The sequence below is a fragment of the Lissotriton helveticus genome, chromosome 7 (genome assembly GCF_964261635.1).
Source record: "Lissotriton helveticus chromosome 7, aLisHel1.1, whole genome shotgun sequence".
Lineage (NCBI taxonomy): Eukaryota > Metazoa > Chordata > Amphibia > Caudata > Salamandridae > Lissotriton > Lissotriton helveticus.
Window position 1 is genome coordinate 859,075,387 of NC_136068.1, and position 17,174 is coordinate 859,092,560.

Below are 17,174 nucleotides of genomic sequence, written 5' to 3' on the forward strand. Positions count from 1 at the left end.
GAGCAGACCAGATCAGAAGAATAGATCAAGATTGTCTTCTAACAACCAGATCAATTATTATATACCTTGATAGGGACAGAGGAGAGAATTTTCTCAGCTTTATCAAGAGTCTAGTTGGCTGGAAGGCAGCTAAAAAATGCAAAACAAGACAGACTCTTGATCACTCACAGGGACAAATGATGCCAAGTCCATTTTAGTAAAGCCTCCCTGTTTGTTGGAACTTCTCTCCAATGGCTGGAGAGTGTAAAAGGTCCTTGTGACAGGGCAATCTCTGTCATCTGGAAGATAACTTGTGATATATCTTCCATGTACATGGGCAGTGGATATGGAGATAATTGATGCTGCTGCAAAGGAATCTCACAAACCATCCTCAAATGGTGATTATGCTATGGATCTCACTGTGAATCGTGAGATGAATTACTACTACATCTTGAACCCAGGACTCGTTTTCCAACAATACTTTCCTGATGATTTGAAGACTTTTAGAGCACCATGGATGAAGGTATCGACCTTTTTCTAAGAGTTGGTATGTGGAAAGATTTAATTTTTGAAGAACTGTGCTATGGTACCATAAATAAATATGTAGCCTCGCTTGCTGCATTTCTCTGGTATGGCCCACTGGGAGCTTTCACCAGCAAAGCTTGATGCCACTGTAGAAGAATGAAAAAGAGGTATCTGATATTGAATAGCCCTGTTTGTTCATAACTTCCAACCTTGCCCAATGAAAAATTCTAACCTTTAGCAACATTTCTAAGTGTGAAGGTAAAACTTTTGAAAGGGATAAATCGTCAACCATTTCATGATGGTAATTCATTGCTGGTTTGCTGCAGAGATTACCCAACCCAGTCAATTGTATTTCACTAGGGAGAACTAATAACAATTAGCATATAGTTTCACTGCCTGTTTGAATCAGTGGGTACCTGGGTTAAGGGCAACCATACCCCATTAACGCACATAGTTTTTCAGTTCACATTCATTTCTATGGATTTTTTTTGTTAATCTCCCGATTAATACATCTAGTTTTCTTCATTTTTCTTTTCACTTTCGTGTAATCCTTATAACCGTTTTCTTTAATGCACCATATTTAAACATGTGTGCAGTTAGGTCCCTAATGTGTTTGTGGAATACATTTAATTTAGAAATGATAACTCTTCAGATGAAGAATTTTATGATGTTGGCTACTGTGAGAAGTGTAATCCAACAGTTTTATGCAGATTTGTATTGTTTTAGGTGTTTGACAAAGATTCCATGGGATAAACAGCATCATTAAATAATTGACATACTGTCATGAGAACTTCCAGGTGTGAGAATATTCACGGTTCAAGTTTGTGGGCAAATAATTATTCATAACTTTTATTTCAGGGCATCAGCTTTTGTAAAGTACCAATCTGATTATTCAGGTTTACGTATTTGAAAGTTACCTTGTTTTGTAAAAAGCTTGCTACGGACAATCTCATTCATGGACTGTACTTTTTGTTGTTGCAGCTTGTCCGGTGGAATGCAGGTGTAAAATTCATACAGAAGTTGGCTGTGCATTGAGAAAAGACAAGACCAGTTAGAGACATGCTTCAAAGAGGGTGACCTAGAATGAAAACGATCTTAGTTGATTAATTGATTAATCTCTAAACACAAGAAAAGGGCTCTTTTTCTGTACGGATCTTCACCTTTCAGGCAGAGGGTTACATGCTCTGGTAGCCTTCCATAATATTGTATAAGGGCAGCAAAATCCCCAAAAGCAAAGTAAAGAAACTTCTTAAATCATTTAGTACCATGCCTCAATGTTAAAGGCTTCTTGTTAGGAGTCTTAAACAACATACAAGATTATATTTTACCAAACTACAATCCAGTTAACACACAAAGAAAACAAAATCAATTGCAAGTTACTAAAGAGAAGGGAAAACATATAAGTCACTAACTTAGGAGAATTTTAAAGGGAAAATTGAGAAAATGGCTTTTGATACTTCGTAAGACTTTATTTAGTTTGATTACAAATATTTTAAACATGAACAAAAATTAACAATGAACATTAAACAGAGATTCTTTGGGTGAAACATTTTCCAACCGCCTAGTAAGCACTTTTGAATAGAAAGGGTGGCTCAAGGCATTTTTAAATGCAATGGCTGAATTCCACAATGTCCAGCTCTGAAGACTACTCCTCAGGATTCGAAAGATTTCCTTAAGTTACTCTTGTCACTCTTTTAGAAATATAGGCCATGCTCAAGATTTACTTTGAGGGAGGGGCTTGTGTGTGGGTGAGGCCACAGCTCAAAAAGCATTAGAGTTGAAACTGAAAGAAAAAAACACTAAGGGCTGATTTACATCTCGGCAGACGGGTTACTCCATCACAACTGTGATGGATTTCCCGTCCGCTGAAATATAAATCCAATAAGCATAATGGGATTTATATTTTGGCGGATAGGATATCCGTTACCATTCTGACAGAGTAACCCGTTTGCCAAGATGTAATTCAGGCCTAAAATATTAAGCTCATAAAATCAAAAAGCTTATGAGCTAAGTGCTACAAAGTTTAAATAAAACTGGAAAATTGAAACTGGTGTCAACATCGTTAAACCATTTCATTTGTAGTAAATATGCCAAACCATTAACAAAGAAATAAACTGCAGGCGATGTATATCTATGGGATAGAGTGAGAAGGTATTGTTATGGCATTTGTAGTGAGATTAGCGCCAGAGTTAGGCCAATTCAAGTGCAAAGTCGAGAAGATAGAAATTCACGATTTGTCGTATAGATACAATTATATTTGGTCTAAATAGTAACCCTGGGCGTAGTGTGCGGAGTGGGGCTCTGCGGAGCTACGCGAAGTGGGCACACAACTACGCCCACCCGCGCACTCCGCGTAGCCCCACTCCGCGCCGCCCGCCTCCCTCCCGCCCTCCCTAAATACATCAATAAAAGTATAAAAAGCTATTAAAAACACTTACCTTGTCTGCCGCGTCCCCGGGGCTCCCTCTCGCTGTCCCGCGATTCGCGCCGCCACCGACCCGGATACTAATGCGCATGCGCGGGCGGCCGCGCATGCGCATTCCTCATGAGAAATGCGCATGCGCGGCCACCCGCGCATGCGCATTAGGACCCGAAATGGAGGCGAGAATCGCGGGACGCCGAGAGGGAGCCCCGGGGACGCGGCAGACAAGGTAAGTGTTTTTAATAGCTTTTCATACTTTTATTGATGTATTTAGGGAGGGCGGGAGGGAGGCGGGTGGCGGCCGGCTACGCACCGTCTGCGGAGCGCGCGTAGTGCCGCCTGGCTACGCCCGGTATGCAAAATGCGTAGGAGACGGCACTCCGTGCACTCCGTGCACGGAGCGTAGCTGGCCGCCCACCCTTACTAAATAGCCTTTATTCAAGTCAAACATCACCACTGTGGAATCTCTCACGGGAAATACAATGTTGCCTCCATTAGGTTGCGTGGGATGATTGGATAAATGCATAAATAGATTTAATAGAATAGACAAAATAAAACTCAACAAACAAGCCAGAGGATAACATCAGGTCAATCCTATTGTATACAGCCAGATACAGGTATCCTAGCAGGTATGCTGTTAGCATCATAGAACATCTTTTGTCAGTCTACCTGGCTCCATTGTACTTTTAGAATTCGGAGGGACCAGAACATGAAGCCTATTGGTTCTTGGCTACGATGTTTATTGACAGCTGGATATGCAACAGAGGACAGAAAGGATTCTAGCTTTTCTAGTCTTCGTATTCAGGCTCAAGGAAGGGTAGGCTCTTATGTAAGTAAAAAAAGTTTTTCCGCCCCTTAGTCCAGGGAGACATTACCTCATTATTGATCCCAACTGGCAGGAAAAGGATTGTGGACTCAGCATTTAATAAAGGAAAGATGTAATCTCTTTAGTACTGTTTCCATTAAGTTCAGGCACCAATTTCACATTCCCATTAATAAACAATTAAATCCTTTGAAGCTATTGTGGATTCTTTTTAATCATATGTTTAATTAATTCAACACAAATGGAAGGGAGCTTCAGCAAGGGTGGCACCGGCACAGGGCATGGTATCAGATGTAGAAAAAACTGCTATTACATTAAATAAGAAATTAGATTCAGAACCTGTTTGACGCTCGTGTATTTTCTTTCTATAAGGAAAGTGTTGTACCCTGCACATAGAGACATTGGTAGCCATGTTGTATGTTTCAAATCTTCTTTATTGGTTCTACATCAGGGTAGTATCAATCATAGTCCAGCCAGCTCTAGTCAGGTACTAGCAATATACCAGCTCCTACATCTCCTACACCAGCCCCACCAGGAGCAGCCTGCCTAGATGCTCAGCCCATCTCCAACTGTCCCCACTCATACACACAGGCACCCAGGCATTTCACGCATCACAGTCACGCCAACATTCCGTTGCCATCTCTCACTCTGGCTGAGCAGCTAGGAGGACCTAGGCTGTTTGCATATAAATGTAATACTTAAGATATAACAGAAAGCTTAGTTATCCTGACCACACTATGCAATTACAAAAACAGAGAAGGATGACTGAGGACATCATATTTTCATAAAGGCTTCTTTTTGCCAAGTGAAGGTCATTTTTGATGCTCGCAGATTTGTGACCGTTTTTGAGCAACTTAAGCAAGCCTGGGGTTGTGAGGAGTGGAGAGTAGGTGAAGATATGAGGGAGCAAGAAGAGAAGATGGACAGAGTTGACCTATGAATTCAAATTTGTGCAAGGGGGGAGCACAGGATAGGTGATATGAGACCCAAATAAGAAGAAATTGATTATATTTCATGGAAGGAAAGTAAAAGAAATGTGGTGGCAGCTGTAGGTATGTCCCAATAAATGTTCACTGAGTTAATAACAGGTTTTAAATGAAGGGTGTGTTACTAATCCAGATGCCCAAATGCATACACTTTTTTTTCAACATCAATTGTAGGTGCTTCATAATGTTATTGGTGCACGTCACCTCTGGGTTCCAGACTTACAGCCTTTGTGGGTCCCATCTGACTTGAGGGCATGAGTGGCATAACATATGATGAGCTTGTGAGTGTATGCTCACAGGTGGCTTGGGTGACCAGGGAGACCATATGAGCAGTGAAATCCCTTAGCTGAGATTAAAGGATGGTGATGGGCACAGGCCTGGAACAAGGATGTTGTCTTGGAAGTTACTGTAGTGGATTTGGTGGATTGCAAAGTTGAGTGAAGTATGTGGTATTTATACTACGTACATTGCATTAACATTCAGTGGTTGTAAGGGGGGATTGACAGTGTGTTGATAAAGCAAGATGGTACCAATTACAGTGTCAACTTTGTAACTTCAAGGGCTGATAATCATCCTAAAAGAAACAGCATAGGAATAAAATGAAAGTGTTGGCAGGTGTAAACAGCTGTATCAAAACAGTTGCAACTCTCAAGAAATAAACATGCTGAACTGATGAGGAAACAGAAATAATTTGTGCAGATGTGGGGGTGTTCAATAAAGGATCCAGAAAAAGACATGTGATTGTTCTCATGAACTGGAACGTAAATAGAATAGCCCCTAGCACTTCAATTTGGTGGAGACATGTAAGTGACACTTTTGGAGTAAATTTACACTAGGATTTTGTGAACATCCAAAAAAGCAGTACACATACTCAAAAGTGTAAATTTGACCAAAGTATAGGTTATCTTTGTGGATCAGGCCCATTATTTCTTACATGGAATCAGGGACAAGAGGCTCTGTCTAATTGACCATTTCAAAGTATTATATGTAAACCAGTAGATACCTTTTTCAAACAGAACAGTGGATTGATTGAGGCACTTTGTATGAGAGGCATACTATGTGACAGTCAATGTACTGTGCATGTCATATGCAAGTAAAAAAGTTCTAGGTATTTGTAGTGAGATTGTCCTTGCTTTGGAAGAGATTGAGATAAGGGAGCATCACTCCCAAGTGACACTGAGTCCCTGATTACAAGTTGCTTGTTAAATTCCGACCCAAGCATAAATCCGTGTTTATGCATGATTCGGAATTATGAGTTTGAAAGGTATTTAACGCATCTAAAAACATTTGGGGGCACATGCATCATTGGTTTTTGCATTAGCAAACGGTGCGAATCGCAAGATTCGGCCGTTTGCAAATGCAAATCCAATTTTTGCGATGCATCAAGTTTTTTTTCTCGCAATTTAAGAAATCGCAATTTTTTTGCGATTTCTTAAATTGCGATTGCATTTAAGAAATCGCAATTTTGCAATTTCTTAAATGCAATGCATCATCTAAAAAATTTTGTGAATTCGCAAATTAGAAGTGGTAAATTACCATGAAGTCAACCTTCATGGTAATTTGTGAAAAGTTTCAAAACTGCACAAAAGTGCATTTTTGAAACTTTTATTTTACACACACACATGCCCTTGGGGCATGTATGTGTGAAAAATTGACTTTATGTTACATTTCAGGGGTGCAGGGGGGGGTCCTTTGGCCCCCCTACACCCTTGAAATTGCATTCTCATTTTGCGATTCCTTAATTGCGAATCTCAAAATGAGAATGACTTCCCATTGATTCCTATGGGCCTCTAGGCCCATAGGAGTCAATGTAAAGGGATTGCTTATTTGCGAATCGCAAAATTGAGAATGGCAAATAAGGAAAAATAAGAAAACGCCAAAAAAAGTGCGCATTTTGAATGCATAGGTATTTGCGATTTCTAAATTGCGATTCCTTAATTTTCGCAATTTAGGAATCGCTAATACCAACAATGATGCATGTGGCCCTAAATACCTTAACCTTTGTTACATTCTGGAAACTCAAACCCGCTGATTCATACATTATTAATGTAACATGCGGATTTTGGTATGCTACAGACCGAAATCTGTATGCAATTTAACAGAAACTCATAATAGGTACTATATATCGCAACAGATAAAATACAAACCCCAAGGTAGCGTTATTTACCTGGTGCAATAAATAGCACCTATACTTGTATCAAGCACTAAGTGTCAAAGTTAAACAGAGGGCAACTCATTAGGAAAGGAAAATAATGAGAACCTAGAAGATTTACAGGAAAGATCCAGTGCACCTAATATGCCAAAAAATTCATCTGAAAGGGGACACGCCATTTCGACTGATAGCTTGGCTATTAAGAGAGAGAATGGTAGTAGGTACTTCAATTGCCTAAAATGAAAGTGTGTCCTCATGTAACGTAACTGGTGCTATGTAAAGCGCTCTGATGCCTGATTCGGTTCGGGTCTAGTTCGCGCTATATAAAACTCTGCAAAAAATAATATATTATAGAAAGTGGATTTGGCTACATCCCATTGAAAACAGTGAAAATGAGTGGGTGTCATAATCTTCAGCTGACCTTGCAGCATGTGACAAGAGTAAGCAGCTTACTCCAGGCTCACCTGTGCCAAGCATATTCAGGGGGGAAAGGGTGGAGGTGGTCAGTAGATCTTGGAGATGCCTGGCAAAAGGCTTTGCATACCTGGAGTCAGTGTCCGAACACAAACTGCAAATACCATGATTTTATGGTAGTCTCACATTTTTGGGAAATCGTGACAAGTCTTTGGTTATACGTTTCTTATTGGTTCAGGATATCCTTGCTAAGAAATAAAGACACTTAATTGCTGCAGCAGGAACCATAATCCTAGCTCTTGTGTATAATTAAGAGACTGGTATTTTTCCTACAAACAGGTTTGCGAAGAAAGAATCTGAACAAAGAGTACTGAAAGGATATTGTTTGGTATTTGAAGAAAAAAACGTTATTAGTTTACGTAATCTGAACTGTGATGAAGGAGTAGAGAACTATATATTTTGATGAACATTGTTGACTCCAATACATGAAGGAACAGATTGGATTTTTATCTGACTTTCGACATATTCGAGATGTACAAAATGTATTTGAGGTAAAAGTGATGTTTAGGAAAAAGATTATTTAGTATGTTATGTTATGAGTTCTTGTATAGCGCATGACTCACCCGGGGGCATCTCAGCGCTTACCTAGGGGATATCAAGATAGGTTCCGAATAGGAGTTATTCAGGAGAGACCGGATTTAGAACAGGAAAGTTTTTAATTGTTTACTGAAAGACAGATAGGAAGTGGATTTACGCAGGGCCTCTGGGAGCAAATTCCGGTATTTGGGCGCGATATAAGAGAAAGCTCTGCCACCTGAGGTGCGACTTAACCGGATGCAAGGAACCATTAAGAGGGCCAATGCATTCGATCATAAATTGCATTCGGATATCTGTTTGAAAAGTTTGTTTTGCAGGTAGCGGGGTCCCCAACCCTTGAGTGCTTTAAAAGAAAGACAGCAGACCTTAAAAACGATATTTTTTTCACCGGAAGCCAGGGCAGTTGTCTAAGTAAGGGCAGGGATGGAGATCCTGGGGGGCGGTTGAGAACCATCCTTGCGGCAGTATTCTGTATCACCTGAAGTTTAGTTAAGGTAGTCACCCCTCCTTCGGCCAACAGGGCGTTACCGTAGTCAAGCCGACTAACAACCATTGCCTGGACTACTGCTCTGTGGTGTTCTAATGGTAGATAGGGGAGTATTCTACGTAGTAGGCGCAGTCTATAGTAACACGCCCCAGAGATGTTCTTAACGTTATCTTTCATGGTGAGTTTAGAGTCCAACTGGATTCCCAAACTCTTTACTGAGGAAGATGGAGTGGGGGCTTCACCCAGTTGGGGAGGCCACCAATCAGATGACCAAGTGGGTGGCTCTGCCTAAGATCATAAGCTCCATTTTTCCCGGGTTAAGCTGGAGACAATGCTCCCTCATTCAGTCCGAGATTGCTAACATTCCACCCGAGAAACGCAGTTTCTCATCAGCGGAATTTAGGCCTATTGGGAACAGCAGCTGTGTATCGTCGGCGTACGAGACTATCGCGAAGCTGAATGGTTGGACAATCTTGGCCAGGGAGGCCAAGTACATGTTAAAAAGGGTGGGACTTAGGCACGAACCCTGAGGCACCCCCTTGTCCAGCAATAATTTGTTTTGAGATACAAACGGACCCAGGGTGGTGGTTTGCCATCTATCCATTAAAAAGTTTCCCAGCCACTGCAGGGCCATACCCCTGATGCCACATTCAAGCAGTCTCTCTGCTAGTCGTCTATGGGAGATAGTATTGAATGCCGCAGAGAGATCTAGGAAGATTAAGATCGTGAATCCTCCGGCATCGAGGGTAAGTGTCAGTGAGTCAGTTACTGCCAAGATGGCCGTTTCTGTGCTAAAGCCTGGGCGAAAGCCCGACTGGGATGGGTCAAGGATGTCATTGGATTCCAAATACGGACTAAGTTGTTTGTTTATTACTGATTTCAGCACTTTGCCGAGCAGGGGCAACAAGGATATTGGTCTATAATTGCTGAACACCTGGGGATCTGCCGATGGTTTCTTTAGGATGGGACGGAAATAGGCCTCTTTCCAGGTGCTCAGAATGAGGCCGGTCAGAATGGAAGAGTTCAGAAATTTTTGAATTATAGGAGCGCACGTTGGAGAGAGAAGGGCCATTATGCTGGGCTGCATAAATCAGCCGGTGAGCCTGATTTTGCTGCTAGCAGTAAGTTGTTTGTGTCGGCAACAGAGATGGTCTCAAACTGATTAAGAGTACATGTGGTAGATATGGAAGAATTGTCCGGAGTTGCAATGAGTCCAGAGTTGTTAGTGCGTGTGACAGGGAAATTGGCATAGATTATGGAAATTTTTTCTTGGAAAAAATTCGCTATAGAGTCACATAGTATTTGGGATTCAGGCGGTGATTGTTTACATGCTGGGGGGAGGGAAACTCCTTGACGATGTCAAATAAGGCTTTAGCAGAGTTTCTGGATTGTTCAATTTTTGGTTGCGAAGGTATAAGCATCTGGCTATTTTTATTACTTGATGGTAATGAGCTAATGACGATTTATAGGCTATCTTGTATTAAGATTGTTTTGTACTTCTCCATCGTCTCTCTAGAGCTTTGCAAGTGGACTTTTTTGTTTTTCGGGTCACCAGAATACCAAGGGGCAAAAGGCCGCCTCGTAGTGGGATTGATCTTTTTTTTTTTTAGATAACCACGTCAAACATTTTTAGTAGGGCAGAATTTAAACTGGCCAACATAGTTGTAGGCTCTTGGCCAATTTGCACAAGATCTGCCATGAATTGGGTAAATGTCTCATTAAAGGCGTCCAGTGTTAATTTTTGCCATGGCCTATTCTTGCTGCATTTTAAGAGCTTCTGATGACTCCTATGGGTTAGCCCCGGTTGGAACATAAGGAAGAATTGGATCATGTAATGATCTGACCAAGTGAAAAGAAGCGGCGGGAATGCTCTTAAACGTTCTGAGTAAGTAAAGATAATGTCCAGGGTATGGCCTGCGCTGTGAGTAGGGCCAGACACCTATACTATACTATATAATACTATACTATATAATACTGATGAATATTCTTTTCATTTTATTTTCCCAAAGTCTATCTCGTATATATTTAACACAACTGCAGCAAGCATATACTTATAGTTTGAAAATATTTGCCTTAATATAGAAATAGTGAGGTTGTGCCTAATGTGGTATAACATTGAGTATAACGATATTGTTTATGCTTCAGTGTTTCTGAGTTACCAGTATCCAACAAAACAAAGAGTAAAAAAACTAGAGATGTTCTCAATGTATATCAGTTCTTTAGAAAGAAATAGGGAATGGGCTGTAATTGTTCAATACCAATGTTTGCCTTTAGATATTCACTTGCTGGGTAACCCGACGAATTAAAGTGTCAATATCAAGTGCCTTTGTTTTGCTTACAGTTTGCCTACATACTGCATCTGTTTGCATAGGGAACTGTAGATGCAGTGAAGTGCAGATGAATATATAATTCCCGTTGGATCCAGACTACAAGATTAGTGCTTTCTGGCACTTGAGGTATTTCAAGAATACTCTGTGCTACCACTTCCCATGGGTAGACACTCAGAAGCTGTAATTCATATGAAGCTGAGTTTTGTCACATTTTAATCTCTTTCAATGAGGTGAAGGTGGTAGCAAATTGGCCTATCAGGTTGCCAAAGGTCAGTGGACATACAAATCCCCTGACAGAGGGAAGACACAGACATGATTATTGTTGAATTACTTTGAATGCTGAAAGACAAGCAGTTACAGCTTTCTGACAATGATTTTGAGAAGAGTTTGAGGTCACCATTGTTAAAACCAAAGATATATTGTCAAATTCAAAGTTGGACCACATGGTTTCACCACATACATGTCATTATAAGTGGAAAATATTTATAATGTTTTTGCTTAAGGTAAATTTAGAATATGGAGCGTCGCCAACTACGAGTGTCCAGGGTCCGTGCTGGGATTCACACACACAAAACATGAGAACGAACATTACATGGTTATTTGACACATTACAGATGAGGTAGAAAACATTAGTGTAGAAATGGGCATTGGTGCATGTTAAAAATCCTGGCAAAAACAAGCCTTTGCCCATGGTATTTACCTATATTTGATTAAGGCAGTCCAGACTACAACAGACAGCTCAGAGATGCAGAAGGCTACCAAGCAGGCATTCCCCCTACTTATTTTTCCACACCAGCAATATGACGACATACATACACAATATAGGGTTCTTGGGACACAGCAAGAAGATTGTCGTAGAGGGGAAAAACAGTGTTTCACTATAAACTGCATATCTGCTTTTATACATCAAAAAGCCCATGAGAATAATGACATTTTATCTTCAGGGGACTAATTGTTTTCACCTGACCTTCAGCATGCATATGAGGTGTAATTGATCCTGTTTCTTCCTGCATGGGCAGGTTTTGCAGTAGAGCAGTATTAGAATACAGTTAAGTTGTGACTGAAAGCTCTTTCGGACATATAAAGATCCAAGTGTGCTTTTCTATTCAATCTCTGCTGAACTGGAATATTGATGGGATAGTGACAGCTATGAAAAAGGCAACAGTGTTCCAGGTAAGCCAAACTATGCAGTGATGGAGAACATGGGGCTGAATCAAACAGAATACTTCATATTATTACTTTCCATCTTTACATCAAAGCCTGCTTCTTTTCCTCATAGCTTCTCAATTCTTAAGGTTGTGATGGTTTCTATGGTCGCTGGTCTGGTTGGTGCTACAAGTTTGAATTACCAAAGGACAAAGTACAGTTTGATGAGTAGATGTTCATGTGCACTTTTTTGCTAAGATCATGTAGTATCCCAGTATACTGTCCATGTTATTGTTACTCCATGTTCACCACCTGCTCAGCCAGTGGAATGTTGCAGTGATGATGCGCTTAAGAATGTTGGGTGTCTCTGAGGAGAAGTTACAGCTGAGATTGGGGTGAGCAGCATGCTGGCTGGTCCTGGTGGGGCTGATCTACAGAACATGTAACTAACTACAATAAAACCTCCTGAATTACAACAACCAGCCTGGACTTTGTTACTACATTTATTTTCCTACGAGGGTGGGATACGAACCCAAGCGTGCAAATGAGTTGAAGTTTTTCCCACACTCTACAGTTGGTCCAAGAAGTTCAAGACAATGCACGGTAACAAGTCTGGGCCACCTGAGGCCTCTCACACAACGCAAGTTGCTTTGCAAGAGGATGTTAAGAAACATAAGGAGCCACAAAGGAATCAAAGCAAATTGGATCAACATGCCTTGCAGCCCCACCAGTGTCCATTACATCAGACAGCCCCAGCCAAAGCGTGCTGTACTCAGTTTCATGTGGCAACGTCTACACATACTGTGCCTTCCGGTAGGGTAAGCCTCTTCATTTTGACATGCTACATGTGGTCTCACAATGCACGGAACATTGTGATTTACATGGACATTTAACCTACACCAAGCCTGTCTACTTTCCTATGTGTGCGCTAGAAGGGAGGTGCCTACATAATGCTTTTATGTTCTCCTTGGCATCTATGAGATGTTTCGTATCTTCACTTGAGCGGTGATCCCTACATACTAGGACCTGCACAAAACCGACCTGTGATATTCACACGCACACAGTCAACTTTAGTCATTTCAACGTTTGTGCTTCAAATGAAGCCAGTCTGGTGAAGGTCGTTTAGTAAATGATAGCCTCCCGGTCATCCACCTCACATGTGCTTGTGATATGAGGACTTGTGGAGGTAAGACTATTTTTATTTTTTATTTTGTCCCTGGCTTCCCCATGACATTTGGCAGTTCAACCGCTACTTCGACATTTTGTTTTAAAAAGTTGCCACAAGACTACCAGTGCACACACGTTCTTATCTCCTTAACAGTCGCACGTCAGTCTCCATGACACCACCAATACAGCCCTTCCAGTCCGCAATTGTATAATTCTATAGGACGTCCTGGTGGCTGGTCATGCCTTTTGCCACTCAGCACGACGTCCAATGTGTGCCGCCATCTTGAGGGTAGTGGGAAATTACGAAAATTTGACCTTCAGTGCCCTGGGTCCAGCAATCATCATTGGAGCTCACGGTCGGTGTGTGTCACAGGGGAGTCAGCATTCTAGTGATTTACTTGCCTCGCTCCTGTGGTGCACTTGACTCAGCTTCTCGGCTGGTACCTTCTAAAGCTTCATGTTGGCCCCGCTTTCACTTCAAAGCTCGACTCTGCAGCATTCCATGACTCTCTCTCTTCTCTTAAGGTATTAGTTCAATGGTGACACGCACACCAAGAAAGAATTTGGCGTGTTACATCTCGAGATTGGTGACACGTTTACCGTAGACATGTTTACATCATTTATTTCTTAGACATGGGACTTCCCTATAGCCTTTGGTTGCAGCACTAATTCTCGTTTGGACAATCTTTATCAGTCTTACTTGTCTCTTTTGTTTAACTATTTCCATCTAATGGGCACAACTTGTAAAGTTTAGATCCGTATGGTGATTTTAGTGACTTTAATTTAACATGTTTCTTATGGGGGCAAAGTGCTAGTGTCTGTTCACTGCAGCACAACTCGGGTGAGAGGTCGCTCACCGGGTGTGTCATAGTTTTCAATGGTACTTATATCGCTTTTGTTTTTGCATACTTCAATATTGTTTTAATGCATTTCTCATCTACAGAGCCAATTAGGTTACATTACTGGAAATCTATCCAGAGTTTAAGTTTAACAACATTTACAATATCAGCTTAGGTTCCCTTACTTAAGGGACGTCCTAGTCTTCTAGTGGGTGGCATTCACGGGATACTCTCTTGCATCAGGGATGGGCCTGGGGATAGGTACTAACTCCCATTCAGACACAGTGCATTATGTGACCCCTATGTGGGGATTGGTCCAAAGGGTGCGAATCCCATTCACAAAAGTTTGTGTTGGTAACCCTTATAAAGGGTATGTTTTTTTTTAGGTCTCGCCTGTCGATGCGCATGCGCATCGAGCAAGCGAGACTATGGGGGCTATGGGGGCTTATCCACTCTTTATCCACTGCAAGGAATCGTGGCGGTGGCAGTGCCCGTGACTTTTAAGCTCAATGCGCATGCGCATTGAGCTTAAAAGCGCGTGCACGTCCGTCTTGTTTTACCCGCTCCGCCCCCTCCCCTTCCCGCTGTGTACCATTTCTCCTCCCCCCTCCCCTCTCCTCCGTCCGTCTTGTTTGTTTAATTTAACCCGCTCCGCCCCCTCCCCTTCCCGCCGTGTCGCATTTCTCCTCCCCCTCCCCTCTCTTCCCTCCGTCTCGTTTGTTTAATTTAACCCGCTCCGCCCCCTCCCCTTCCCGCCGTGTCGCATTTCTCCTCCCCCCTCCCCTCTCTTCCCTCCGTCTCGTTTGTTTATTTTACCCGCTCCGCCCCTTCCCCTGCCCGCCGTGTCGCATTTTTTTTTATTCGAAGCCTAGTTCAGACTATCCTGCCATTGTGCCGAGGACCGGAGCCGCACACCGTTGCAACCTCCACGAGACTCCTAAGAGGTAAGCCCTTATCATCATGCTGAGCGCACCCTTGTGCTCCCCATGCCTTCTACCTTTCAATGGTAAAGGATGGCACCGCTGACACAACCTACACCCTTTCCCACTCCCCAGCTCCAACAGCAAGAAACCGCTAATCAGCGAGGTTAAGCTGCCCTACCAGCCACTCCGAGCAAATACGAACCATGGAACCACTTCCAAGGACCGCACTGAGCGAAGAAAAGGTAATGCTCAACCCTTGGCTATTCACATTCTTTTCTGACGCCATATGCCCGGCAACCAGCCCTGACATTCATCACTTTCTTTCAAAAGGAATGACGCAGCGCTCTATACACCTTAATCATTCGGATTCAAGCAATATTTCGCTTGAACTAGGGTAAGGCAGTCCATTTACGAAGTTCCGCCCATTCGTTCACTTTACCCTGCCGCCTTGCAAACTTCTCTTCCCACGTCTCGCCACTAAATTAATTGACCCTCCGCATACACTCGATCACCCCCATAAATCCATTAGAACATAAGTATCACCTTCTTGAACACTTGTGAAAACACTTGCACAGTATACCTCGCCACGAATAACACAAAGCTAGCAGTTTTCCTGACATGCACAAGTGCTATCTAGGAGCACACATCTCACAGGTGGCACGAGTACCCGACTCCAACATTGTTTTAACTTATGTTGTCTACAAATATGGTGGCACTTGATCCCTACACCAGTTGTTGACATATTGAAATGCAACTATTACAGTAATTCTGACAGGTCGCTGTTTTCTGTTTTTCCTCCCCCCTTTTTCCTGTTCCTTATCCCAACAGGCTCCAACGATAGACACCAGGCAATTGTATTTAAATTAGTCCTGATGATGATCCCCCTTATCTAGGAGCTAGGGATCGAAACGTCGACTGTTCTAAAACAATGCCACAAACTGACCATTGAGTGACATTATTGTGGACATTGTTTGGCAAAGCTTGCTTTACTAGATTTCAAGTGCAAGCCACCGTGGCTCCAAAGTTATTGCCTGATATTTTGTATGTTTTGCACTACTTAGTTCGTTCAGCTGTTTTGTAACTGAACAATTCTTGCCCCCTTTTGTTTGGAAAAAAAAGTTTAGAATACAGTTATCTCGCACCGTCTTTAACTGAGTTCTTGCATTGCCTTACTTCTGGGGCGAATTAATGGATGACTCCCAGGGTAGAAACTATATTCATTTTGCCTTCTGGTTTGATGAGCATTCTTTGCAGAGATGGCGTACTTACTCCTGCCTAGCGCCAATGTGACATGTCTGGGAGCACTATTTCGAATTACTGATTCGATTCCCTCTGTTCCAACCCAGCCTCACCTCCTTCGGAGGGCCCAACAAGTAGGGTTGAGTTTGACATAGTAAGGGGCCTTGTAAAGCTCCAGTACGCTTTATAGAAATATAATCTTCGCAGGGCCTGATACACTTTCTCTGACTGTCGCAACTATTCACCCATTTATCTACGCCCGCTGCATACTTCCTGTAAGACAACTGGAGTTCAGTTTTCGAGTGAATGCTGGGCTCACATTGGCAGGTGATCTTCCTCACTCTCACTCATCCTCACTCACCCTCAACCCCTCACCCTCACTCACCCTCACTCACCCTCACCCTCACTCACCCTCAACCCCTCACCCTCACTCACTCACCCTCAACCCCTCACCCCCTCACTCACCCTCACTCTCACTCATCCTCATCCTCACTCAACCACCCTCAACCTCACTCACCCTCAACCCCTCACACTCACTCACCCTCAACCCCTCACCCTCACTCACTCACCCTCAACCCCTCACCCTCAAACCCTCACCCTCACTCACCCACCCTCAACCCCTCACCCTCACTCACCCTCAACCCCTCACCCTCACTCACTCACCCTCACTCACCCTCAACCCCTCCCCCTCGACCCCTCCCCCTCAACCCCTCACCCTCACCCTCACTCACCCTCCCTCACCCTCAACCCCTCACCCTCAAACCATCACTCACCCTCAACCCCTCACCCTCAACCCCTCACTCACCCTCAACCCCTCACCCTCACTCACCCTCAACCCCTCACCCTCACTCACTCACCCTCAACCCCTCACCCTCAACCCCTCACCCTCACCCTCAACCCCTCACTCACCCTCACTCTCACTCACCCTCACTCAGCCTCAACTACTCCCCCTCACCCTCACTCACCCAAAACCCCTCACCCTCACTCACCCTCACCCTCACTCACCCTCAACACCTCACTCACCCTCACCCTCACTCACCTTCACTCACCCTCAACACCTCACCCTCAACCTCAACCCCTCACCCTCACCCACCCTCACTCACCCTCACTCACCCTCAACCCCTCACCCTCACTCACCCTCACTC

General features: G+C 43.1%; 1 protein-coding gene across 2 annotated transcripts in view; it reads right to left on the bottom strand.

Moving 5' to 3' along the window:
* The window catches only part of DOCK2 (dedicator of cytokinesis 2), a 2,042,522-nt gene that overhangs the window by 1,153,366 nt on the left and 871,982 nt on the right, over positions 1-17,174 (bottom strand). For both annotated transcript variants that reach the window (XM_078653374.1, XM_078653373.1), the window contains exon 25: positions 1,422-1,528. In XM_078653374.1, the coding sequence (XP_078509500.1) occupies positions 1,422-1,528 (107 nt within the window). The remainder of the gene's footprint in view (positions 1-1,421; positions 1,529-17,174) is intronic.